At 28.8% G+C, this 21,987-nt stretch overlaps 4 protein-coding genes across 7 annotated transcripts; 2 read left to right on the top strand and 2 right to left on the bottom strand.

The window, feature by feature from the left end:
- The first annotated feature begins 6 nt into the window (after positions 1 to 6).
- LOC111030716 (WD repeat-containing protein 35-like) lies at positions 7 to 773 on the top strand. Its single transcript, XM_022310370.1, has 4 exons — positions 7 to 63; positions 146 to 306; positions 373 to 482; positions 561 to 773. Exons 2-4 carry the CDS (start codon positions 199 to 201, stop codon positions 739 to 741), a joined length of 399 nt encoding a protein of 132 aa, XP_022166062.1. The 5' UTR covers positions 7 to 63; positions 146 to 198; the 3' UTR covers positions 742 to 773.
- Positions 774 to 1,030: 257 nt separating this feature from the next.
- Positions 1,031 to 4,313, bottom strand: LOC111030719 (gamma-soluble NSF attachment protein). 3 transcript variants are annotated; one of them, XR_002604126.1, is made up of 10 exons: positions 4,053 to 4,313; positions 3,895 to 3,962; positions 3,282 to 3,366; positions 2,991 to 3,008; positions 2,724 to 2,931; positions 2,543 to 2,613; positions 2,280 to 2,460; positions 2,072 to 2,221; positions 1,791 to 1,973; positions 1,031 to 1,325 (listed from the first exon to the last, which is right to left on the bottom strand). XR_002604126.1 is itself a non-coding variant. In XM_022310372.1 (9 exons), exons 1-9 carry the CDS (start codon positions 4,106 to 4,108, stop codon positions 1,899 to 1,901), a joined length of 912 nt encoding a protein of 303 aa, XP_022166064.1. In that variant the 5' UTR covers positions 4,109 to 4,313; the 3' UTR covers positions 1,789 to 1,898. The 3 variants fall into 3 exon arrangements, 2 of the variants coding, with proteins under 2 accessions (XP_022166064.1, XP_022166066.1); XM_022310372.1 differs by lacking the exon at positions 1,031 to 1,325 and having other exon boundaries at positions 1,789 to 1,973; XM_022310374.1 differs by lacking the exons at positions 1,031 to 1,325; positions 4,053 to 4,313 and having other exon boundaries at positions 1,865 to 1,973; positions 3,282 to 3,353.
- A 2,021-nt stretch (positions 4,314 to 6,334) lies between these two features.
- On the bottom strand, positions 6,335 to 9,392 carry LOC111030720 (protein-glutamate O-methyltransferase-like). 2 transcript variants are annotated; one of them, XM_022310375.1, is made up of 9 exons: positions 9,186 to 9,335; positions 8,998 to 9,100; positions 8,639 to 8,726; positions 8,146 to 8,378; positions 7,914 to 8,076; positions 7,605 to 7,779; positions 7,219 to 7,452; positions 7,021 to 7,140; positions 6,335 to 6,773 (listed from the first exon to the last, which is right to left on the bottom strand). In XM_022310375.1, exons 2-9 carry the CDS (start codon positions 9,069 to 9,071, stop codon positions 6,523 to 6,525), a joined length of 1,338 nt encoding a protein of 445 aa, XP_022166067.1. In that variant the 5' UTR covers positions 9,072 to 9,100; positions 9,186 to 9,335; the 3' UTR covers positions 6,335 to 6,522. The 2 variants fall into 2 exon arrangements, with proteins under 2 accessions (XP_022166067.1, XP_022166068.1); XM_022310376.1 differs by having other exon boundaries at positions 6,523 to 6,773; positions 8,998 to 9,096; positions 9,186 to 9,392.
- A 3,287-nt stretch (positions 9,393 to 12,679) lies between these two features.
- Positions 12,680 to 16,100, top strand: LOC111030728 (40S ribosomal protein S3a). The gene is made up of 5 exons (XM_022310391.1): positions 12,680 to 12,867; positions 12,988 to 13,091; positions 15,156 to 15,478; positions 15,667 to 15,828; positions 15,911 to 16,100. Exons 1-5 carry the CDS (start codon positions 12,806 to 12,808, stop codon positions 16,058 to 16,060), a joined length of 801 nt encoding a protein of 266 aa, XP_022166083.1. The 5' UTR covers positions 12,680 to 12,805; the 3' UTR covers positions 16,061 to 16,100.
- The last annotated feature ends 5,887 nt before the right edge of the window (positions 16,101 to 21,987 follow it).

Raw genomic sequence — 21,987 nt, 5'->3', positions numbered from 1 at the left:
ACAGTTGGCGCATAGTCGAATCTTTACATTTTTTTATACTTGCCCAACAACAACTATATAACGGTAATTAATACTCCAATCAATCAACAAGTAATATTCTGAAAAATGTGCACAATATTTATATTTTGTCTACTTAATGTTTTTGGGGACTTTCATTTGGCCCTTTATACATCGTTAACCCTTCGCAACTATGAAGATATGTTAAACATAGAACAAGTATATTCGATCATAGCATTGGCAGCAATAGCAAACGGCTCATTTAATATTGCATCTAGAGCTTTCATGAAACTTGAGACTATAGATACAGTAAGTAACAATTTGTGTGTTTACAAGTTCCATAAAATGTTGAGTTTGTTCAATTTTCTTTTTCAGAAAAAAAATTACCATCAATTGTCATTGATCATATTTAGCAAGTATGCTCCTAAAGACTCTACTCCGTTATTCATTCAATGTTACAGTTGTTTGGACAATTTCCCAGCTTGGTATTTTTATTTTCACATTTTTATGTACCCAATGTAATATGCACACTTTAGTGGTTTGATCTTTTGTATATGTTGCAGGTCATTGAAATGCCCGAGATGTAAAACCAAACCAGAAGCCAGCATTGTTACGGGTCAGCCATTGATAGATATAAAATCTCTTTGGTGTTGCAGACAATGCAAACGCAACGCAACAATTATAGATATGGGACTGTTGAATTACTGTCCATTGTGTAGGAAAGAGGTTATTCTTTCTTTTTGAATTATTTCACCTCTTGTGTTAGGATTGCACATTACACAAGAGGTGAAATAATTCATACGCACTGTGATAAGACTGAGAAAAATAAACTCGTCAGTTCGATATTATATATTTATTAAATGAACAATAATATTATATTCAAACAAATTTAGAAAGTATAATATATTTTGTATTAAAACTATAAGATTGTATACAATTAAATTATTCTTATAAATAACTCTTTATTTGTGTATATTTTTCTAGTCAAAAAATATTATTTTGAGTATTTACTATAATTGGTAAGTTAAATACATAAAAAACAAACTAAAATAACATTATTGGATTTATACTGAACAAAGTTAGGTATGTAAAAAGAAATTTAAATATACATTATACTATGTAATTAATTTGGAATGTTACAAAACTGTGATAAATACTATATAAATATAATAGTGATATACTATGTGTTATAAACATTAATTTAAATGGTTTCATAGATTATAGTAAATAAATTTTAAATTCTAGTAATTAACTACATTACAAAAATGCACAATAAAAAATAACAATTATTATATAACAACTAACAATTCAACCTCAAAAGCATATACCTAAAAAAATAATCGAAAACATATAAATGGCAATGTTTCATTGTTATTGGAACAATTCAAGAAACAAAAATTCTAAAAATAATAAGCTCTTAGATGATAATAAATAATAGTGTCTTTTCAGTTTCATTTTATGTTTGATTTTTTTACAATTATGATTCATTAATTATAACCACAGAGTTACTCTGTGATTATAACTTATAGTTATCATTTGGTTTTTGATAAAATAATCCGTGCCAAAATAAATTTTTTTGTATGCAAGTAAATGGATATTAAATATTCTGACTACCAAAATAATATATATTTTTAATGAGCAATTTTGAAATTTGAATGAAATAAACTATTTGTTATTTTATCTGTTTAAATTCTATTTGATATTGTTTATCAGCTACATTTTAACGAAATCGCATATTATTAAAATGAAGATCATATTATTATATACATTTAATATTTAAGACATACACTAACCTGAGATTTATAGGACTAATAATTTTTTTATAAGCCTTAATTGTTTCAACCTAAGAAACAAGTATAATTTGAATAAATAGGGTAGAATATAAAAATGTAATTTCTGCTTCAACAAAGCGTTCCTCCAAAGTCTGTTGGTGACTCATCTGTCTCTTTATTCTCAGTATTGGTAACTTGCTCTTTTTATAAGTTTAATAATTATGAAAAAATATTTATAAAATATAAATAAATTCAATTTTGTAACAATAATAAGACATATAATAGTAATAATAATAGCATACAGGTTCCACTATCCATTTTTCGGCCAAACTCTTAGCGAGTATTGCAAACTCAACATCCATGTGCTTAATAAAAGGACTGTTTAACATTTTCCGAATTTGAGCACAGTCATGATCGGAGTATGCGTTTACAATGCTGTCAAGCATATAAATCTAATGACATACAAAAGTTAGTGTTGAACCTTGTCACAACAAAAGTATTGCAATGTACCTCTGCTTGTTCACAATATTGCATTCCATATTCATGCAACACTTTTTTAGCAGCCACATAATCATCTTTATCCAATTGTAGTAAAAAAAGTTCAACAGTTACTCTGCCCATGTTGGAGGTAGGACCTCCTTCCGCAATAAGATCAAATTGACGTTTTATTTCATTTTCAGCTTCTTCATACCTAAAAAAACACAATTTTGAGTAGGTACTACGAATCTATATAAATAATGCACCGAATAAGAAATATTCTTGTTTCTTACTACCTTTTCAATTTTACCAACAGTCGTGCTACTTTGTGTGTGTATTCCATTGCTTGTCCAGTCGAATCTTCAATCTAAAAATATTTTTATCTCCAAATAATCTAAATAAAAGTTTTTGCTACATTCTAAACAGCTTAATCAAATGTTGTGACATGGACAAAAATGAAAGCTTTTTTCAACATACCCCAGAAATGTTTGAAGCTTCTTTTAAGAGCTTTATGGCTGATTCTGGATCTGATTGTTGTAACATGTCTGCAACTTTGTTCAACAATAATGATGCGCTTCCAGAGGATCCATGTTGCTGGTAATAGTGACTGGCTTTCATAGCCAATTTAAACACGTCACTTGTGTCACCCATCTCCTTAGACATAATAATAGCCTGATCCATACACCTTAACAAAAATATTATCAGTCTTGAATAACAAAAATAAAAACAGAGTAGGTAACTTACTTAGCAGCATGAAAAAGTCTAGTACATATAATATTAAGATAAATTTATAAAAAATGTGTTCTATCTTGTTGTATATGCGCTCTACCTCAAGACCTCAAAACACACTCCACTCATATTTATAAGATACTTTTATTTTAGAATTATTCTACTAAGTAGAAGCAAATAGGTAGAGCACATACCCGACATGCAGCCATAATCACCAGATTGCAAGCTGCAGTAAAGTTTACACGACAAGATATTTTTATAAGTTTCCATGTCACAGTTATAATATTAGTTGTAAGCAAAGGATACGATCCATTTTGTAAATAATTTTCTGATGCCTTCATAAGACATTCCTTGCTTTCCTTATATGATTTTCCAACTCTGAAACAAGTAGCTGAAAAAAATGAACTGTAGAATTTTTCTTTATTCTTTTTCAGGAACAAGTTTTAGTTAAACCGCTGTAGACACTTGACTATATTTAAATTATTTACAGCTCTTAAGTCAGAAGAAAATTCAAAAATTAATTTAAAATGTGGGAGAGGATAATTTGACCTAATATTTAAATTAGGGTTGACAATTTGAAATCATTAAAAAATGAACTAACAGTTTATATAAATCTGGTAATGAAAAAATTAAAGGACAAGAATATCTAAACATTGCTACCTAAAATAATTATTACCGTAAACACTCAGAAATTGAATTTTTTCAAATACTACTCAAGAATTTGAGAAATTAATTTAAGAAATTAAATAATAACAAAAAATTATTTTGATACCTATTAAAAGTTATAACTGCCTCTCCAAAGTTCATAATCAACTTAGCAAATTCTTGAAATGTTTTTTGAAATCCCATCGAACACTTAAGCAAACAGATATCCCTACCGACTGCACAATCATATAAAAGTTACTTTTAATGTACCTACCTGCTTTTGAGTATTCATCGGCCGCACTGTCGTAATCGGGAACCCATTTCAACAAAGATGTCTTCAGACTAGAAACGAAATAACAAATTATGTGTCAATCAATAAAGAAACCATTAATAGGTTTAAGCGAAATAATATTAAAAAAACAGTTCGTTTACTATTTCGCAGCTTTGTCCATACACTCCCTTCCCTCTTGGATTTTGTCTTTGGACATGATCCACTATACTTCAAATCACAAACAAACGTATGAAATCCCTACTATACTGCTACCGTGACTTGTGCAAGTAGAAAACAATTTTAATAAAATATAATAATATGCTTATTACAATTTATTAAGAATTTAATATTTAGTATTTACTATTCAATATTTACTAACGATGATCGACATAGAGTTAGAATGATTACGAACTATCGTCTATCAGCCATTATCACGAACTACGATGATATCATTATCGAATATCAATAATAAGTTTCTTAATTTTTTTCATCGAGATAAAAACACAGATATATAAAAATATTTTTATATATCTGTGGATGAGGTCAAGATATTATAAACATGGGTCCTATGGTTTAGTCAGTAAATCGTTGCACAGATTTCTTGTTTGGTTTGTGATCGTAGTAAATAGACATTTCCCCCCTCCCCCGACTGTTTTTGTTGTAGTAGAACCACGGTTTAAGATATATCTTAAATATATCTTAAATATATCTTAAATCGCGCGTAGGTAGAACATCTTTCCCTATACGAATCTGAACTTTAAATTAGTATAGCAAAAACATGATTGCTTGTAGATGATCAATATTTTTCTATTGTAACAACTTTTACAACCTACTTTTATTACCTACTCGTAGTAAATTGTCAAGCTTTTTGACCCAACAAAAACTTTGGACGGCATTTATAGGAAAAAACATATTAAGTAGGTACCTATTTCAAATTTCAAATATCTATATAAATAGCTCAAAAGTCAAAACGAGTCAAACCATTTTGAAAACATCATGTATGGAAAATGGTAAAAGTAACATTTTCTTAAAATTTCTAGTATTTACATTTATTGGTAATAGAATTAACAATAAAATTAAAAAATCGTTCTGTAAGAAATCGAGTCAATGTCGAAAACATTTTAACTGATACAAATAAAAATTAGTTTGATTTTCAGGCCATTTTTTTTTCTTGTTCAAGGTAGAAAAATGTATGAAGAATCATTGAATTAAATTATTAAATCTTAGATATAAATAGAAATTTTTATTGAATTAGAAACTCAAAATAAATTGTAAGTTTTCATGATTTTAACAAATGTTGTCAACATTTTAACTTCAATACTTCATACACCCATACAATTATATTTGTATTTACGCCTCTCCTTTTTTTTATATTAACACCACGGATAAGTTTATAAATAAACTATTATTTGCGATTATACCTATAAATTATAATGATTAATGATATTACTTTAATTTTCAGACATTGTATTTTAACTTTTTATGAAAGGCGCTCGCAATAAACCGTGGGGGGGAGCAAAGTCAAAAATCTCTGATAATACAGCACATAATATTTTTTTACAAAATATGGAAAACAATTATTAGCATTAACTACTTAGAGGGAGATAGAGACCATGCCCAACCCTCCCAATTGCCCTTGCTTTTTGTACTACTTAAATCTAATATAATACAAAATAAAATACTAACAAGCTTCAGCCATTGTCAACCAGTTTACATCTAAAACAAAAATATTTGAAAATTTTAGGAGCAAGGATTAATAATTAAATACAATATTTTGTAAGAAAAATTAAATATATAATTTGGTGGAAAACTGGAAAATATGGCAGTACTGACACATATGTGACCCTATTATGTGGTTTCGACTTTACCAGCCTTGCAAGTTAAAACAATATCATGTGTCATTTTAAAGAGATAATGGTAATAATATGGTATATTTTACTCCAGATGTCACTTTTTATTGATTTCCTTCAAATAGTGACAAAAGTTTCTCTGAAAATATTTTCATAAATATCGAGTTGAATATTGTCAATTTTTCTAATATCGACGGTAATTTTGATGTAGCTCTAATGTTGCTAATAATAGATTATCAAAATGTACTATTTCAACAGTTTTCCTTTTTCAGTATCTGAATAATCAGTAATTTTATATTCTTCCAATAATGTTGATAAATTGTATTTTGAACACGTACAAATTTAGTTTAAAAGTTTATCAAATATGAATGATTATTAATCAAACATCATGATTATTCTAACAAATAAATCTTTACATTTTACTAATTTGTTATGTCTTTAAAATGTAATTTTAATGCCAGATATACCAATAATTGTAAATTTGCGACACCACTTCTATGTCACGTTTTTTCGTTATGCACAATTCAACTTTTTACAAATTAATCTTCTAGTTTGATGAAATTTATTCTTCAAAATAAAAAAAACAAAAGATATGATGAAATAGATAAAATGCTTCATTAAAAATACATTATAGTAACAAAACAATATTCAAGTTACAACTTGCATAAGTTCAAGCTTTAATAATATAGTTTTACTATACATTTCAATGCAATGCAATAACAAATACAAAATTGGAAATATTATATATACTATTTAATTTGTGGAAGAAATAAAATGCTTGTTATTTACTTAAATGTACAACAGCATATTTGCCATTAACTTGCCAATAATTAGCAGAACTAAGATAATTTTTGTCTTTATCATTTTCATCAATTTTGGTTTCATAGTCAGAGTTCAGGCCACATACACAGTCACATTTTAATGTACGTAAAGCTACCACAGCTGTAGGTTGAAATCTACATAAGGCAGCTTTGAATGCAGTTGATGGTTCCCAATTGATATCTCCAATTAATTTTCGGTAATTTAAATCGCCTATAATAATCAAAATAAACAATATACAATCACATTAAAATATTTTATCCTACAAAAAAATACAAAAAAAATATAATATATTTATCAAATTGCTTCTAATGAAAAGCTATGTCTAGTTTTCATGAAATATAAAACAAATTATCTGATTTCAACAAAACAGAATCATATTAAATTCTTTTAAATCTATACATTTTTTATAAATTAATTAAACAAAAAAATTTTAATCATACTCTTGCTTTCATAATACCTTTGAATATTAATAATTGGGAACTAGCTAATTTGTTGTATAACTCAGAATCTTCAGTGGCCATTGCCGAATAACAGTGAGGTAAAGTCCAAAACTCCTCACACTCAATCACAAATTTACCTAAAGTGTACAATTAAAAAACAAACATCAATATTTAAGTAGTTATTTTCAAAAATTAAATGTTATACTATTATTTACCAGTTGTGTAATAATTGTTCCATCTATTTCCAATTTTTTGAAGGGCACTTGATGAGCATTCTTTTTCTAAACTATTTAAAAAATGTTTAAAATCTGGTTTTGTAACATCTGAGACATACCAAGGGATGGATTTCCCGTGAAAGACAACAACTTCGGCAAATCCATAAGTAACAAAAAAGTCTGCCAAGCACATATCCGTAAAAAGTTCGTAAGCCGAATTATCCAAAATAATATCTGAAATTATTGAATTAATTTAAATTTAAGTATATCAAACAATACAATAGTACAAATACAGAAAAAAAGCAATAGACTAATCAGTCTACTTAAGTATAATTATAAAACAAAAACATAGTTTCAATAATATTTTATCGAATGCCATTATTTACCTATTGTTTTGGGATTTTTATTACTTGAAACATTCAAAGTGTTCCAAATTTCGTCTGAATGATCAGCCAATATATACTTATCCAAGGACTCAATTGCTTTTAATGGATCTTCAGTAATGTTTTTTGATTTTCCAATGTTAAGAGACAAATCAAATCTATTTCCCCACAAAGAAATCTGTCGAAAGAAAAATAATTGGTTGGTGAATATATTGAACTATTTTCTAAATGCAAGGGATCATCAAAATATTTTTTGATAACTATAATTTATCATTACATTAAATATAACAAATTTAATTATATAAAACACACCTTTAACATTTTCATAAAAAGTGCTTTTAAACTTGTATTATCTAATTCTTTCTTGGAAAATTGTAAAATTAAAAATTCCGCTATAGCTATCATAGTTGTCTCGGATTCATCAAAAGCATTGTACTTTAGCTGTTGAAAAGGGTCATGATTTTGTAATAATTTTCTGTTGAGGCAAGTACATTAAACATAATTAATTAGAATTTATGTATGTTCATTCATTATTTTAACTTACGTTTTTTCAAAGATCTCTTTTATTCTTATGTACATATAATTCTCAGTAAGAAGCCATTCTGTATCAAACCATGTTACAACAGAATCTGAATTAAACTTTTTTTCTAGAATTTTATTCCACATCAATGATAATGTAGAAGTACTATCAATTTTTCTTAGAGGATTATTGTTCAGTATTTCAGAAAGTAATAGTTCCAATTTGTCAACAACTTTGTTTATTTCTTCTTTGTTCGCCTATAAACAAATATATAAATATACATAATGAATACCTTTAATAGTTTTGTAATTACTTCATACAGTGATAACTTAACAATACCTAACTAATTTTTATATTCAATGCTTTACAAAAGACTTGAATTATGTTACAAAGCCAAGTATATCCAATATCTTAAGATTTGTTTAGAAATAAGAAACGTTATTAGTCTTAAATGGATAAAACAAAATATATATAAATATATGCATGCATAGAAACTATAAACAAATAAATTTCTTACCGCATTCAATTGGTGGGCTTTTAATAACCCAGTTATTTCAGAAAATACGGTCGGCATTCTATGCATTAGGGAATGATAACCAAAACTTCTGTAAAATTAATATCAATTTCAAGTATTTTTAAATTTAAATCATAGATTTGCTATCATCATTCATTGTATAATATATATTATTATACATAATATCATTCAAAACTGTATAAAATTACTGATTGATTGATAGATTTCAATCATAATTTACAATATACACTTAAAAAAAATAATATCTACAAGTAAATTTATTTTCAACAAACAAAATTGTGTGTATACATAGGTAATAGAATTAATTTTAGTTTTGTTATATAAAATGTATTAAATCTTACTTCATGTATTTTCCTCTTAATGGTTCGTTATTCGGCGTACTCTGATCCAAAAATTGATCAATATTACAAGCCATCGTGTATTTTTGTATAATTAGATGACTATCTATTCAACAAATACAATAATAAGTATACATACAGATTACAGATAGAGGACCTACTACAATAATTCAAAATGATAATAATAATACCTGGGAATATTGAAATGTCATTAGTCTTTTACAACTACCAAATCATTAGTGTTTCAACGTATAGGTACCATATACCCATTGACTCAGTCTGAGCATTAAATTTACCATGACAAATCACCATAGGTCATAGATATGTAACAAACCAACAAGGTGTATTGATAGTTGTTGATACACCTTGATCTTTAAATTGCTATCACTTGTTCTGTTGTTCTGTACAATTATCTATATCACAATAAATTCTAATTTTAATTTTTAACATTGACGGTGCATGTCGGGACGGAGGGGTTGGGTGGTGCGGTGACGCAAATGATGGATTATAATTTATTATGGTAACTAATAAGTAATATGTCAATAAAACAACGAAAACGTTGAAATCGAGAACCATTGAACATTGAAGTGACTACCTATAATAAGGAATAATAATTCAATAGAAATGTGTTCATAATTCGTATAATAAGTTTGAAACTCGTTAGAAATATTCAGGAATCATGATAACATAATACCGGAATACGGTTATCAACTTCAATACCTAGTATTAATAGGGCTGGACGGGTGGGATTTTAATGCCATAAAAAAAACTCAAAAAATGCAGAATAAAATGACTTTAAATTTATTAAAAAAATTGTTTAATATAAAAAGTGTATTACCTTTCAGTGTATTTTTCTTTTTTTAAATAAGTATTATAGTATTAAAGTACCGATTTAAAAAAAAAAGTTGCATAGATAGTTGTTCTACCGTAGACGTCGCCACTCGCCACGGACTAAGAGACAAGAGTCTTAGTCCGTGGACGTCGCCTAGACTCGTTATCTAGGTTTTGACATTTCAACTATTGTCCGATAATATAACACAAATTACGAGAACCTACTTTTTATCTGTTATGTTGCGATGAAAAACAAGTCTTTTGAAAAAAAAAAATGTTGAAATTCCGAATTCGTGAGAAGTTTGCTAAGTGGCATAGTGCATTTGTGCTTTTATATCAGGTTGGTATGATGCAATTTGTGAAGGACACTTCAAATTCATATTTTGTTTCCAAAATCTCAACAAATTCCAGCTCTTATTATTAACATTCAGACATTTTAATATTTAAAATTAAAAAATCTCACTCTAAAAGGTTTTAAGGAGTTAAATTTCAAAAAAGTGGAAAAGTCGTTTTTAAGGAATCTTAACCTTAAGACGAATTCAATTATGTTTTTGTTTATGTTTTTTTTTATTTGTTTCCGATTCCTATAGGACAGTCAAAACAGCAAAAGATAATGGGTCTATTTTGGTAGACAACACAGCAGGGACGATTTCCCTTAAACTTTTAAGTTACCATTAATGTTTTATGTTAGTGCAATTCACAACAGAAACTTAAATATTCTTAAAAGAAACTTAAAATCAAATCCATTTATGTGTGTAGTAACTAGTAAGAATAGTTAATTAATGACAAAATATCTGGTAGGTATAGTATACCACCTGTAGAGTGTCAGGTTTGCATCGATTATGTTCAGCGTCAAAAACATATATAGATGAATCCTTTCTAGTTTCAGTACCTAGTTTTTCTTTTAGATATCATTTAGATATAAGATAGGAACGCAGAGAGACCTGGCATGTGGCGTGGTGAATGGCTGCAGTCACTAATGTGAGCTGCGATCAAACTTCATCCGGCTTCACTATACTATTATAGTTTTCGGAAGGGCGACCATCCGGATTTTTAATGACGTACCTTTGCCCACACATACTCAAGTGTTTTTAAACCAACCTCTCGATATTGGATAGACACCATCATTCTGAACTTAAAATATTAAATTGTATATTCGACTGTTTACTACAAAAATAAAGTAGATTATGTTACTAGTTGTTTAGTTTTGTATAAAGTTAGCAAAGTGTAACATTTCAAAATTTTCCATTTCTGGGTATTCTAAAATAAAACAAAAAATGCTCAATAAATATTGTGCAGTGAGCACTTTCCGTATTTCATTATACCTAAACATTCAGTTTTAAAGGAGTTTTGTGTAGGCAATTTTACTGCAATTTAAAATTGTTTTTTTCATATTCTGCAACAGGGTTACTTCGTTTTTTAAAGTTTAAACCAAATGGCTGTCGATATTTATAACTTATAAGTAATTCTACCTGATTTCCAGTTAAGGAGTAGTTGGTTAGCTATTCCCACTACATGGAATCGATCTTGAAAACCGAGGTGTTGAATCGATACAATAATAACGTTGTCCAAGTTATATTTTACAGGTCCACCCCCTAAATATTTTTCTGACTACAGGCTACAGCCTTGGACGTACACAATGTTCATTAAGTATTTGAATAGTAATAATATTATACAGTACAGTAGTACACTATTACCTGAGTAAGTAAGTAACCCTGTGTCCCTGTTTCTTAAAGGTTTATTATATTGAAGATCACTGCTGGAGTAGCGGAGTACGAGTTGAAACAAATTCAATTAGGTATTATGATTTATTTATGAGGTAGGTTATCATACTTATAGTAACTCAAATTAATAACGTTACTTGAAAATGTAGAGATGACTACTGTCTCTACTTCACGATATCGGCTGATTAGCTATGTCAATTATTTATATTATCGTATTTTTATCTAAGCAAATTTACAGAGCGCGACATAAATGGCCTGTCATTTGTCAGTAATCTGTGTATCTTTACAATTATCTAATATTCTAATGAGTAACCCTGACAACGAAAACCTCACGGAATTGGGCCACGCAGAAAAAAAATTGTTTCCATACCAAAAACATATTTATGTTGAAAACCCAAAGATTATATATTTATATATTTATATGTACAAAGTATGCTATTGTACATTATTTTTTTTTATTCGCGTTTGTCATAATGTTTGAATCATATTGATAGTCTTGACCACAGTGTTTTTTTACACATCAACAATCAACATATACACATTCTAAAATTATAAACGAATAACTATATTATTGATATCAATAAGAATACAATTAATTATAATAACGTCTTATAATCTATAATATCATGTACTTATATAACTGTTGAGCTATAATAGTTTTTACTGGAAGCTCATAAAAAAAAAAGTCCTATAATATTTCAAGGTACAGTGCACATCAAGAATCTAAATACTACTAAACACAGTTAACACTAATATTAGTGTACACACAGATACAATGTCAATATGGTCTCAGCGAACATATTATAATGAATAATAATATTTATACGAACATTTTACTATGCCTCAAACAAATTTCAGGTCGAGTCCTGTGGCTTAAATATAGCTGAATATTTGATCATTTATTAGACATTCATATTATGTATTATTCATAAATTATGAATTAATAGTTATTTAATAATAATATATAGTTAATATTATTAATACTTGGGTTCAATAATTTTATAATTTGGCGCCTTACGTAAAAGTTACGCACGTTTGTTGTGTACGAGTAACCTCAAAACATTTACAACATCCTTGGATGAAATCATATCGCGCCTGCGCGTAGCGACCGTCGGCAATTTTCCTATTCGCCATTGAGTGACGATATCTATCTTTTTCAAACCACGTTGGAATCATTGTGCGCTGCCCCGATTCTTTTTCTTAAAGAAGAGTTCTTCGGATTGTTTGGGATCGTAAAATTTACTAACTCAATCGTTATGGCTGTTGGAAAGAACAAGGGGCTGTCCAAAGGCGGCAAGAAAGGCTTGAAGAAGAAGATGTAAGTTGCATACGGTTTTTCTATGAACGTAACCATACCGTACATACGTGTAAAAATTATCATGTCCCGGAGTGTTTGACGCCGATCGTTTTTTAAATGTATTGTATTTCTTGTTTTCAGCATCGACCCTTTCACTCGTAAAGATTGGTACAATGTCCGTGCCCCGTGCATGTTCACAAACCGCGATGTTGGTAAAACACTCGTCAATCGTACCCAGGGAACGAGTAAGTGTTTTGATGATTTTTGTATCCACTCAATTGATATAAATTTGAACGACGTTTGTTGTGTGCAATATTTGTGTATAAACACGTCGAGGCATTAGTACTTAATTTGTTAATTTTTTCCGCGTTTTTAAAGTTGCGGGGGAAAGTATAATTTGACTTGTTGATTGATTAAATATTGTATGAAAGCAACTCCACTGAAAACATAAACCTATAACTTAATGCAATTTAGTAGACCTCTTTACCGTGGAATCACTCAGTACCTACTAATGTTTCCATTATGAAACAGTTTCAGTTAGAAGGAGACCAAAATAATATACAGGACCGTTGTTATTTTCCGTTGTAAGGACATTTTTGCCTTGGCATGCTAAAAAAAAATACAATGGAACTAAAGTTCATGTGAGGCCATTAATTAAAATATTTCGTTGATTTGAATAAAGCATAATACAATAATAGTACATAATATAGACAGTAAATGATAAACTAATGCTTTTATATCTGATGTTACTTGATTATGTTTATACGCCACGCCGTCGGAGTGGCACGTATGAATTTAACCAATGTTACCTAAAAACACGATAAGCGTCCATGTGAAACGGGCCTAAGACTGATTTTTTGACTGTTTGTTCTAAACATCATTACTACCTACAATGACTCTATAAAACAATTTAAGATGCGATATTGTGTATACATGACGTGTTCATATTTACTTAAAAAATTTTTTCCATGATTCTCCCCTCATATGTTGGGGGTTATAAAGAGGTTTTGATGTACATTTTTTTTGAATAGAAGAAGTGATAGTATAGTATATTAAAACTTTTGAACTACCTATAACTATACATTACACTTAAATGGATTTTTATTTGTTTACAATTATTATAACTTAACTAGATACAATTTTGTGTTGCCAACTGTTATTCTATAATTAAAATATTTAACCTAAGACTTGCAATTTTTAAACCTATTCTATGCTCACAATGGTAAGAAACATAATCGGGTTACACTGGGTTCACACACATCATATTGGTTATTTTTTTAAACAATTTTTAGCCGCCAGACTGAATAACTCCTAAATCAATGATTTATTGAATAATTAATAAGGCTTATGTTATTGCCTACTGTATGTTAATGCTTACAATTCCAAGTTTACTATCTTTATATATTTTAACAATATATAGTTTTTACATTTCATTGTATGTAACTTTTGTAATTAACATTCGTATTCGATGGTATTAGAGGTGCAATTGGCCGATGATAACTGAAGTATAAAACAAATGTACCTATTGGAAGTAACGTTATGAAAGTATCTTGAAAATCATGGTGAGGGTTAGTCGTTAGGTTATATGTGGATGACCGATGAGAAACTAAACTATGTATTAGCATTGAGTAAAACTGTACTGTATATTTTATAACAGGCACATTATTTATCTATACAATATAATATGTTCAAGTCTCAAATATTCAATGGTAATATGTACTGAGATCTAATATCCTAAAAATTAATTTTAAAAACGAGTGTCACGGGATGGGCAGGAGATTTTGATTTTAAGGGGTGGGTCAATTTGAAAGTGAAAAACATTTACTAAATGTGACGTGAACGCTTCGGGCGCGGCAGGCTGCTGTAACTGAGATCAGGCATGCGCACATGGTTTCAACTCAATGCGTTATACTATGATGGCACTACTGCCCCCCCCCCCCTCAAAAGATATTTCATATCAAAAAAGTCCAAAATTGTTAAATGTTTATTCTCATGCTAACAATGATAATACTCTGCAAGAAGTTAAATTTTATGTTTAATCGTACATTTTTTTGGCTTGCGTAGTTATATGTATTTTGAAAAAATGTATCATGTCATAAATTTATTTTGCTTTCCAAGTAATACCTAAACAGTGGAAATTAATTTTTCAAAAATATAAGTTTTAAGAGTTATAATAAATTAATGATCAGGATGACATGTGCAACAATTTGTAATAAGCCCTGTGCAAATAAATAATAATGTCGTCTGATATGATGAGTGTTTTTAAAATAAAATAATTGTTTATTAACTGTTTATTCCAAATTCTTTAGAAATTGCATCTGAAGGTCTGAAACACCGTGTCTTTGAAGTATCGCTCGCCGATTTGCAAGAAGACGATGGAGCTGAAAGGAGTTTCCGCAAATTCAAATTGATCGCTGAAGATGTTAAGGGTAGAAATGTTCTGACCAATTTCCATGGAATGGACCTTACCACTGACAAATTGCGTTCAATGGTTAAGAAATGGCAAACTCTGATTGAAGCTAACGTTGATGTAAAAACCACTGATGGATACCTATTACGTGTATTTTGTATTGGATTTACATCAAAAGATCAATCATCCACGAGAAAAACTTGTTATGCACAACATACTCAGGTAAAAACTTTTTTCTAACTATTTGTTTAGTCGCTATAATAATTTATATATTTTAAATAATAATACTTGAATAGTGGTACTAAAAGAATTTTCAAATAAAATATATTTGCAAGAACACAATGAAATGAAAATTCTGTAAATTGTATGGTTTATATATTTTACTATTGCCTGTATACTTATTATTTTAGGTCAGAGCTATAAGAAAGAAGATGGTAGAAACCATTACCGAAGAAATTGTGAAATCTGACTTGAAAGAAGTAGTGAATAAGCTCCGACCTGACTCAATCGCTAAGGAAATTGAAAAGAAATGCCAAAGCATCTATCCTTTACATGATGTTTTTATTCGCAAGGTACTTTCCTCACTTAACTCATTAATAAATGAATAACAAACAAATAAATTGTTCACTTTATTAATGTTGATAATTATTTCAGGTTAAAGTATTGAAGAAACCACGTATGGATATTGGTAAATTGATGGAATTCCACAGCGACGAAGGTGTAACCACTGTAGTTGATGAAGAAACGGGTGTCCAAGTAGATAGGCCTGAAGGTTATGAGCCACCAGTCCAAGAATCTGTTTAAACCATGGATTTTTATAAATAAACAATTGAGTTCTATTTTACTGCTTTGTTTATTTTGTTAAATATCCATGCAGTAGGACTAAAAAAAAATTATCACTAAATCCAAAGAAAAGTATTTTTTAATTGTGTTTTAAAAAAATCTAAGTATATTTATATAAGGAACTATCTATCAAATAACGACTGTGGAAGAGACAGCTACTCAAAATGTTCTGTTCTAAATAGCTGTAAATTTACCGTGGTTATTTGGTAGTAGTAATTTTTCCCCCTAACTTAATTGGAATAAACTATAGTATGTACATTTATATACGGATACCTATACTCTTGAGAGAGTAGCGCTACTGGGCGGTGACCAAAACTCTTCCCATCTTGCGCATTTCCATCACTTAACCTGCAGGCTGGATGGATGGTAGAGTGGGAGAAATTTGGGTGTAAAAACGCGGAGTTCTGTCATTTGAATGCGTGAACTAGTATCTCTCTCAGTGACACGAGTATAGTATGATAATAGTTCTAACTTATAATTCAATATATTTTGGGTAGGAACACTACAAATAACTCTTTTTCTAAAAAAGATAAAGTAAAGATGGAAAAAATAAAAAATAAATGTGAAAAATTCAATTTTCAAACTTTTATAACACAAACAAAATAAATTATAAATATAAAAAAGAGTCAACATATTTTGATAATTATACAGGAAATGTTTATTAGAGCATTTGAAGTACCTATTACCTCTTTAAAACCCTACCTTAAATAGGATGGTAGGTTTAATCACACATTCTGATTTATTATATTCCTGTTTTTTATTAATTAATTATTTAAAAAAAAATGATATCTAGTTTAATATGACATTAAAATATAACAAATAAAGAATAATAGGCTAAATACCTAAAGTTAATTTTTCTGGGGTTTTTTCGCCAGATTTTTATTTCAAGGCTAATTTTTTGAGTACCATATCTACACAATCATAGACAATGTCCATGTCTTCAGTACAGCCCTATTAAAATGTTTAGTTTGTGCCATTTGTGTTTTATTCTTATTTTTTTAAACTTGCGACATACTTTAACAACTATAACGACATTATTTTGGTTTTTGATATTCAGAATAATTTGACCCAACTCAACATTTCATGCCATGTGTGGAGCCCATGGAGAATATCCACCAACATTTTTTGAAAAAATTAACTGGTATGGATGGTCAATGCAACCCTTTTATGAAATATGAACCTAGGTATATAATATATATATTTAAAAGACGAATGATGCTTTTGGTGGTAATAATAATAATATCTCGCAATAATTAAATAATCAATAAATACTTAAATACTTACTACTTTAAGTGCATCTACTTTTTCAACTAATTGAGGTATTACTTATATCCAAGGTTATAGAAAAATTATCTGTTCATGGGCGTACTTGATCTACCTGAGTTCATGTGGGTGTTGAAATTAATTTTTCTTCTATGCAAAATAATTTTATGCAAAAGATGAATTTGTTTTACATTATAAAATCGTAATAAATCTTTTAAAACTGGTTTTAACACATTATAACCAATACCTATTTTATAGTTGAGTTAATTTATTTATTATTTTACGAGAAATTAGCTATGTTTCACAAGTGTCTAAAAACATTTAATCCCCTAGTCTCCAGATTGGGTTTACCAGGTAAAAAAAGTGATCATCTTTCTTAAATATTTGTAAAAATGACTAAAAACGAACTAAGTAATTTCAATATTAATAAAGCTAATTTTGTATAGTTTACCTGGATGAAATAAAAAATATATTCAAGCAACAGAATTATACAATTATACAATTGTATAACCGTTTTTAAGAAACAATTTAAAAAGTAAATTATAATTATTATAACAGTGTGTATATAGAAAACAAAAATTAATTTAATCAGGTAAAGCAAAAAAATATTACGGACTAAGGAGTCCTTTTTTTTAGAAAATTTATATGCATACCCTTTATAATCATATCCAAATCAATAAAGATGATATTCAGGTATACTCGCACATAATTTATACTTTTACATCCATCCCCCTTTTAATATTTTCCCAATTCAAGCATTGTTTATGGATGTCGAAAATTAAAAGAAGGAACTGCGATGGACAGATGGCATAGGATATTAGGCGAATCAATTAAACCATTTAATGGTTTTAAATCAAAAGAAACATTACTACAACGTGGCCATGTCTGTCGGTTAAGGTTTTAAAATTAAGTTCAACACCACACCGGATTTCGGCCAAACATAAAAACTTTAATATTAATTATTTCTGACTTGATTATTTTTTATTTTATAATATTTAATGTATTCATACTTATAATTATATCTGTTTGTTTCGTTCAGACCTATCTTATTTTATTTATATAGACCTACTACGTATATTGAACCTATGATTAACCAATGCCTATATAATAGCCTATTCCTATTCATTAATCACCGAATACTAATCATTGCACTTTAACAGTTTACATTGGCACATCATAAGTAATTAGTATCTAAATAATCTATGTCAATATAGGGCCTGAACCAATGGTAAATATTTAATATTCATCATTCGTCCTTCATTTAATGTTATAGTTGTGTAGTTTAAAAAGTAATAAATAATAACAACACATCTACAAAATTTATTTTTTTGGGTTTAGTTGTTACAAATATAATATATTATAAATTATAGTTGGTTAATTTAAAAATGGATTTTCATGCACTGAAAGTTATCAAATAGCCAATAGGTATGCCATTATAAAGGCAATGCTTTGGGAGAAAATATGCGAAGTATGTAGTGGAACATTTAATTATTATAATTATACCTCTAACATTCATTATAAAAAAAAAATGATATAAAATTAATAACATACAAATACATAGTTATAATAGTAAGTATAATATGTAAACTTGTACAAAACATTTTAATATCAATTAGAAAAACTATAAATTATAATACTAACTTATGTTCCGTAATTATTTTGGATATCATACAGGGGAGAAAAAAATAATACAAGTGTATCGAAAACTGGTATGTTGGAACAAATACATATACGTGTAGTACCAACAAATTTAAAAATGGTTTCATACCATTATTATGGTGTGATAAAAAGTTATATTTATTAATTAATAATATAATAGTAAATAATTTTAAAATGCTCATAAAAAATTTAATAATTGCTAATTGATAATAATAATTAGTAGCACGATTTTCTCTAATATTAACATAGTTAATTAAAATAAATTATTTTAGACGTATTTTTTCCCATGTTATAACTTATAAGTTATAAGCTATAGTACTATTAGTACTATACCTAATAGGTATGCTACGCCTCCAATTTGTGACTCATTTATCACTGTGAATATAATATTGAAAATTCTATCATTTTTATATTGATAAATGAGTTGCAAAATGGTGGCATAGCATACCCATTTCAATAACAATTAAATTTAATTGATTGAATTTTAATCAACATTTTGGATTGCTAGAACAACATTTTACAACAATTCAATTTTCAAGTTTTTTTTTTCAAAAACTAAAGTTTGCAAACTAAAAAGTGGAACATTTCAAATGTCGATAAAAATAACCAATATGATTTTAAAATTAAAGCGTTTCTAGATATTACTATTTTTTTTTCAACTGTATCTTTATTTAAACGGCCATAGACCATAGTTCTCTTATAAATGCAATACATTATGGGTGAATACCAGAATACAATATGATAATTTAAAAGTAATATATGAAATAATAATAATTATTTAAATATTATTATCAATATATTATTTTCGAACATGATTGGGGTTGTACCTCCAAAGAGATAACCTCTTTCCTTAGCCCATATAATTTATACTAAGCCATATATGGCTTCAAGCGTTCAAGGAACCTAACGTTTTGCGAGTTGACAAAAAGTTGGTATTATTATTATTATCGTATAGTAGGTATGCAAGCATTACAGACTAAAAACAGTTGTGTTATAATATTCACAAATCTTTATTAAATCTTAAAATTAATGCACGGGGTAACTTTTCCATGTTGATGACATCAGTTAAAGCGTCTACAGTTGGATGTCAAGTATCCTTATCTATTTGAGTGAGTTGTCGGAAGTTTCTTGGAGTTCTTCCATTGTCCCGTTAAGACCTCGGAGAAGGCCCTTATTATATGCGGGAGATGGATTTTGATGGGTAGCCGCTATCACCATCTGGACGATCCTGAGGTGCGCCATGCATACGCTTCCTTGCACCTTGGCTAAACTTAAGTATATACAAACCCTTGGTTAGCACCGTTAGCAGGCTGTGCTCCTAATATCATCTCCCTCCAATTACGCAAGCAAAGAAAGGCAAGAAGTTGTTCAGCAGTTGCATTGGGGTGGTGCAGCTCAAGCTTTTTCACATGTTTGTTGGAAAACCTTTTGATTTTGTCCTGGATGTATAAAATGTTCAAATTGCAAACCGCGTAATGGATAATTTCATTCCTGTATAGGCTCAGTAGTCAGTATGCTGTGAGCTGTGACAATGGTACGCGAAGGGCAATGTTGTGCAGACAACGTTGGATGACTTCGATATTGAATTTGCTGGTACAACCTCTCAGGCCACAGCTGTACACTTGTTTGCAATAAGTTCAAATTTTTTGGTTTGATAATAGCTACATAATATATATAAGCTGTTTGTTTGCTAGGGTCTTGTGTAATTGTGTGGAATGTCTACCAACTAGCCAGTTGTACAGCTTGTGCATTTTTTTCTTCGATTTTTCTGGTGGATATGGTGTTTTCAAAAATTACTAAGTATAAACATTTGGTGAAAAATTCAACTGTTCAATTATGAATTACAAGAACAACGACAAATCAATGAATAAACAAAAATAACAGAATCGATTTTGACAAAACTGGTTTTGAGTAAATGATCCCTTTTTTCTGTTAAATTATTGATATATGAAAGGTACCTACTCCAGAATATCAACTACATCCCATTTTCTGTCAGAAACGCATTTGAAATTGTATTCTCCCTTAATTTAAACCTTCAATCTTTTAGTGCTACAGTTAATGATGATTTCAATGACGACAAAAATCACAGTATTGCAAATTCCGTAATTTTGAAAGACCCAATTAGAATCTAAGAGTAGGTTATTTGTATATATTTGCCTCTCTTACCTTCATTTTGAATGAATTTATAGAAACTATACACACAGATTATATTATAATCTATAAAATTATAATTATCTGTATATTTATATAGGTGAATATTACTTTTATATAATAATAGTTCCCAGTGTAGCATCATTAGTATCCTATTTTGTGTTAAAAAAAGACGATCAATGGGTTTTATACTTTTATTACTAGTGTTTAGACTTTAGACTATTATATAGAACGATTACGTAATAAGTTGGTAGATTATTTAACATTAATAACTAAATAACCTACCATTATGTAGGTATCTACGTAGATCATAACATATAATCGCCAATCGCGTCGTATAAACTATAGAGTACCTATCTATATTACGGGAGACAGGCTGCTACTGCATTTATTTTGTAGATTTATTTTTAGATATTAGTTGATAAATGCGTTTGCTAACTTCTAAGTTTCCTGAGTATTGCTTTTTAGGAGCGGGGCGATGGGCTAGTAAGCCGTAGAGGGTCATTTTGTTCTGCGGTGGGTAATGTGTTCATTCATAGATATATGTATAATAGATATTACATGTCCATCGTTCAATCCAACTGTAAATGGAGGTTTTGTCAATTGTTGTGTAAACAATATATCTCATGAAGGGCTTGAAAAAAAAGCTAGCCAATACACGAATATAATTGGGTGTTTATTGAATCATTGCAATATTTAATAAAAACTGTGTAAACAATTTCGATAAAAAAAATTTAATGATAAGCAAATTCTTTTGTATCGACATTTTAATAATTGCTCTTCACGACTGCACATGTATAAATGTATAATCAAAA

This window comes from Myzus persicae, unplaced genomic scaffold, assembly GCF_001856785.1.
Source record: "Myzus persicae strain clone G006 unplaced genomic scaffold, MPER_G0061.0, whole genome shotgun sequence".
Lineage (NCBI taxonomy): Eukaryota > Metazoa > Arthropoda > Insecta > Hemiptera > Aphididae > Myzus > Myzus persicae.
This window is presented reverse-complemented; position numbering and strand designations above follow the sequence as displayed.

Bases quoted from the DNA above. Each gene is read 5' to 3' on its own strand.
- LOC111030716 (XM_022310370.1), top strand. From the start codon at position 199: ATGTTAAACATAGAACAAGTATATTCGATCATAGCATTGGCAGCAATA. The intron at 307-372 runs GTAAGTAACAAT...TTTCTTTTTCAG, and splicing joins AACTTGAGACTATAGATACA to AAAAAAAATTACCATCAATT. The intron at 483-560 runs GTATTTTTATTT...TATATGTTGCAG, and splicing joins TTGGACAATTTCCCAGCTTG to GTCATTGAAATGCCCGAGAT.
- LOC111030719 (XM_022310372.1), bottom strand. From the start codon at position 4,108: ATGTCCAAAGACAAAATCCAAGAGGGAAGGGAGTGTATGGACAAAGCT. The intron at 3,367-3,894 runs GTAGGTACATTA...CATTTTTTTCAG, and splicing joins CGATGAATACTCAAAAGCAG to CTACTTGTTTCAGAGTTGGA. The intron at 1,974-2,071 runs GTATGCTATTAT...TTAAACTTATAA, and splicing joins AAAAATGGATAGTGGAACCT to AAAGAGCAAGTTACCAATAC.
- LOC111030720 (XM_022310376.1), bottom strand. From the start codon at position 9,071: ATGGCTTGTAATATTGATCAATTTTTGGATCAGAGTACGCCGAATAAC. The intron at 7,453-7,604 runs GTAAATAATGGC...CAATAATTTCAG, and splicing joins TAAAAATCCCAAAACAATAG to ATATTATTTTGGATAATTCG. The intron at 7,141-7,218 runs GTAAATAATAGT...TGTACACTTTAG, and splicing joins GAACAATTATTACACAACTG to GTAAATTTGTGATTGAGTGT.
- LOC111030728 (XM_022310391.1), top strand. From the start codon at position 12,806: ATGGCTGTTGGAAAGAACAAGGGGCTGTCCAAAGGCGGCAAGAAAGGC. The intron at 12,868-12,987 runs GTAAGTTGCATA...TCTTGTTTTCAG, and splicing joins AAAGGCTTGAAGAAGAAGAT to CATCGACCCTTTCACTCGTA. The intron at 13,092-15,155 runs GTAAGTGTTTTG...CAAATTCTTTAG, and splicing joins CAATCGTACCCAGGGAACGA to AAATTGCATCTGAAGGTCTG.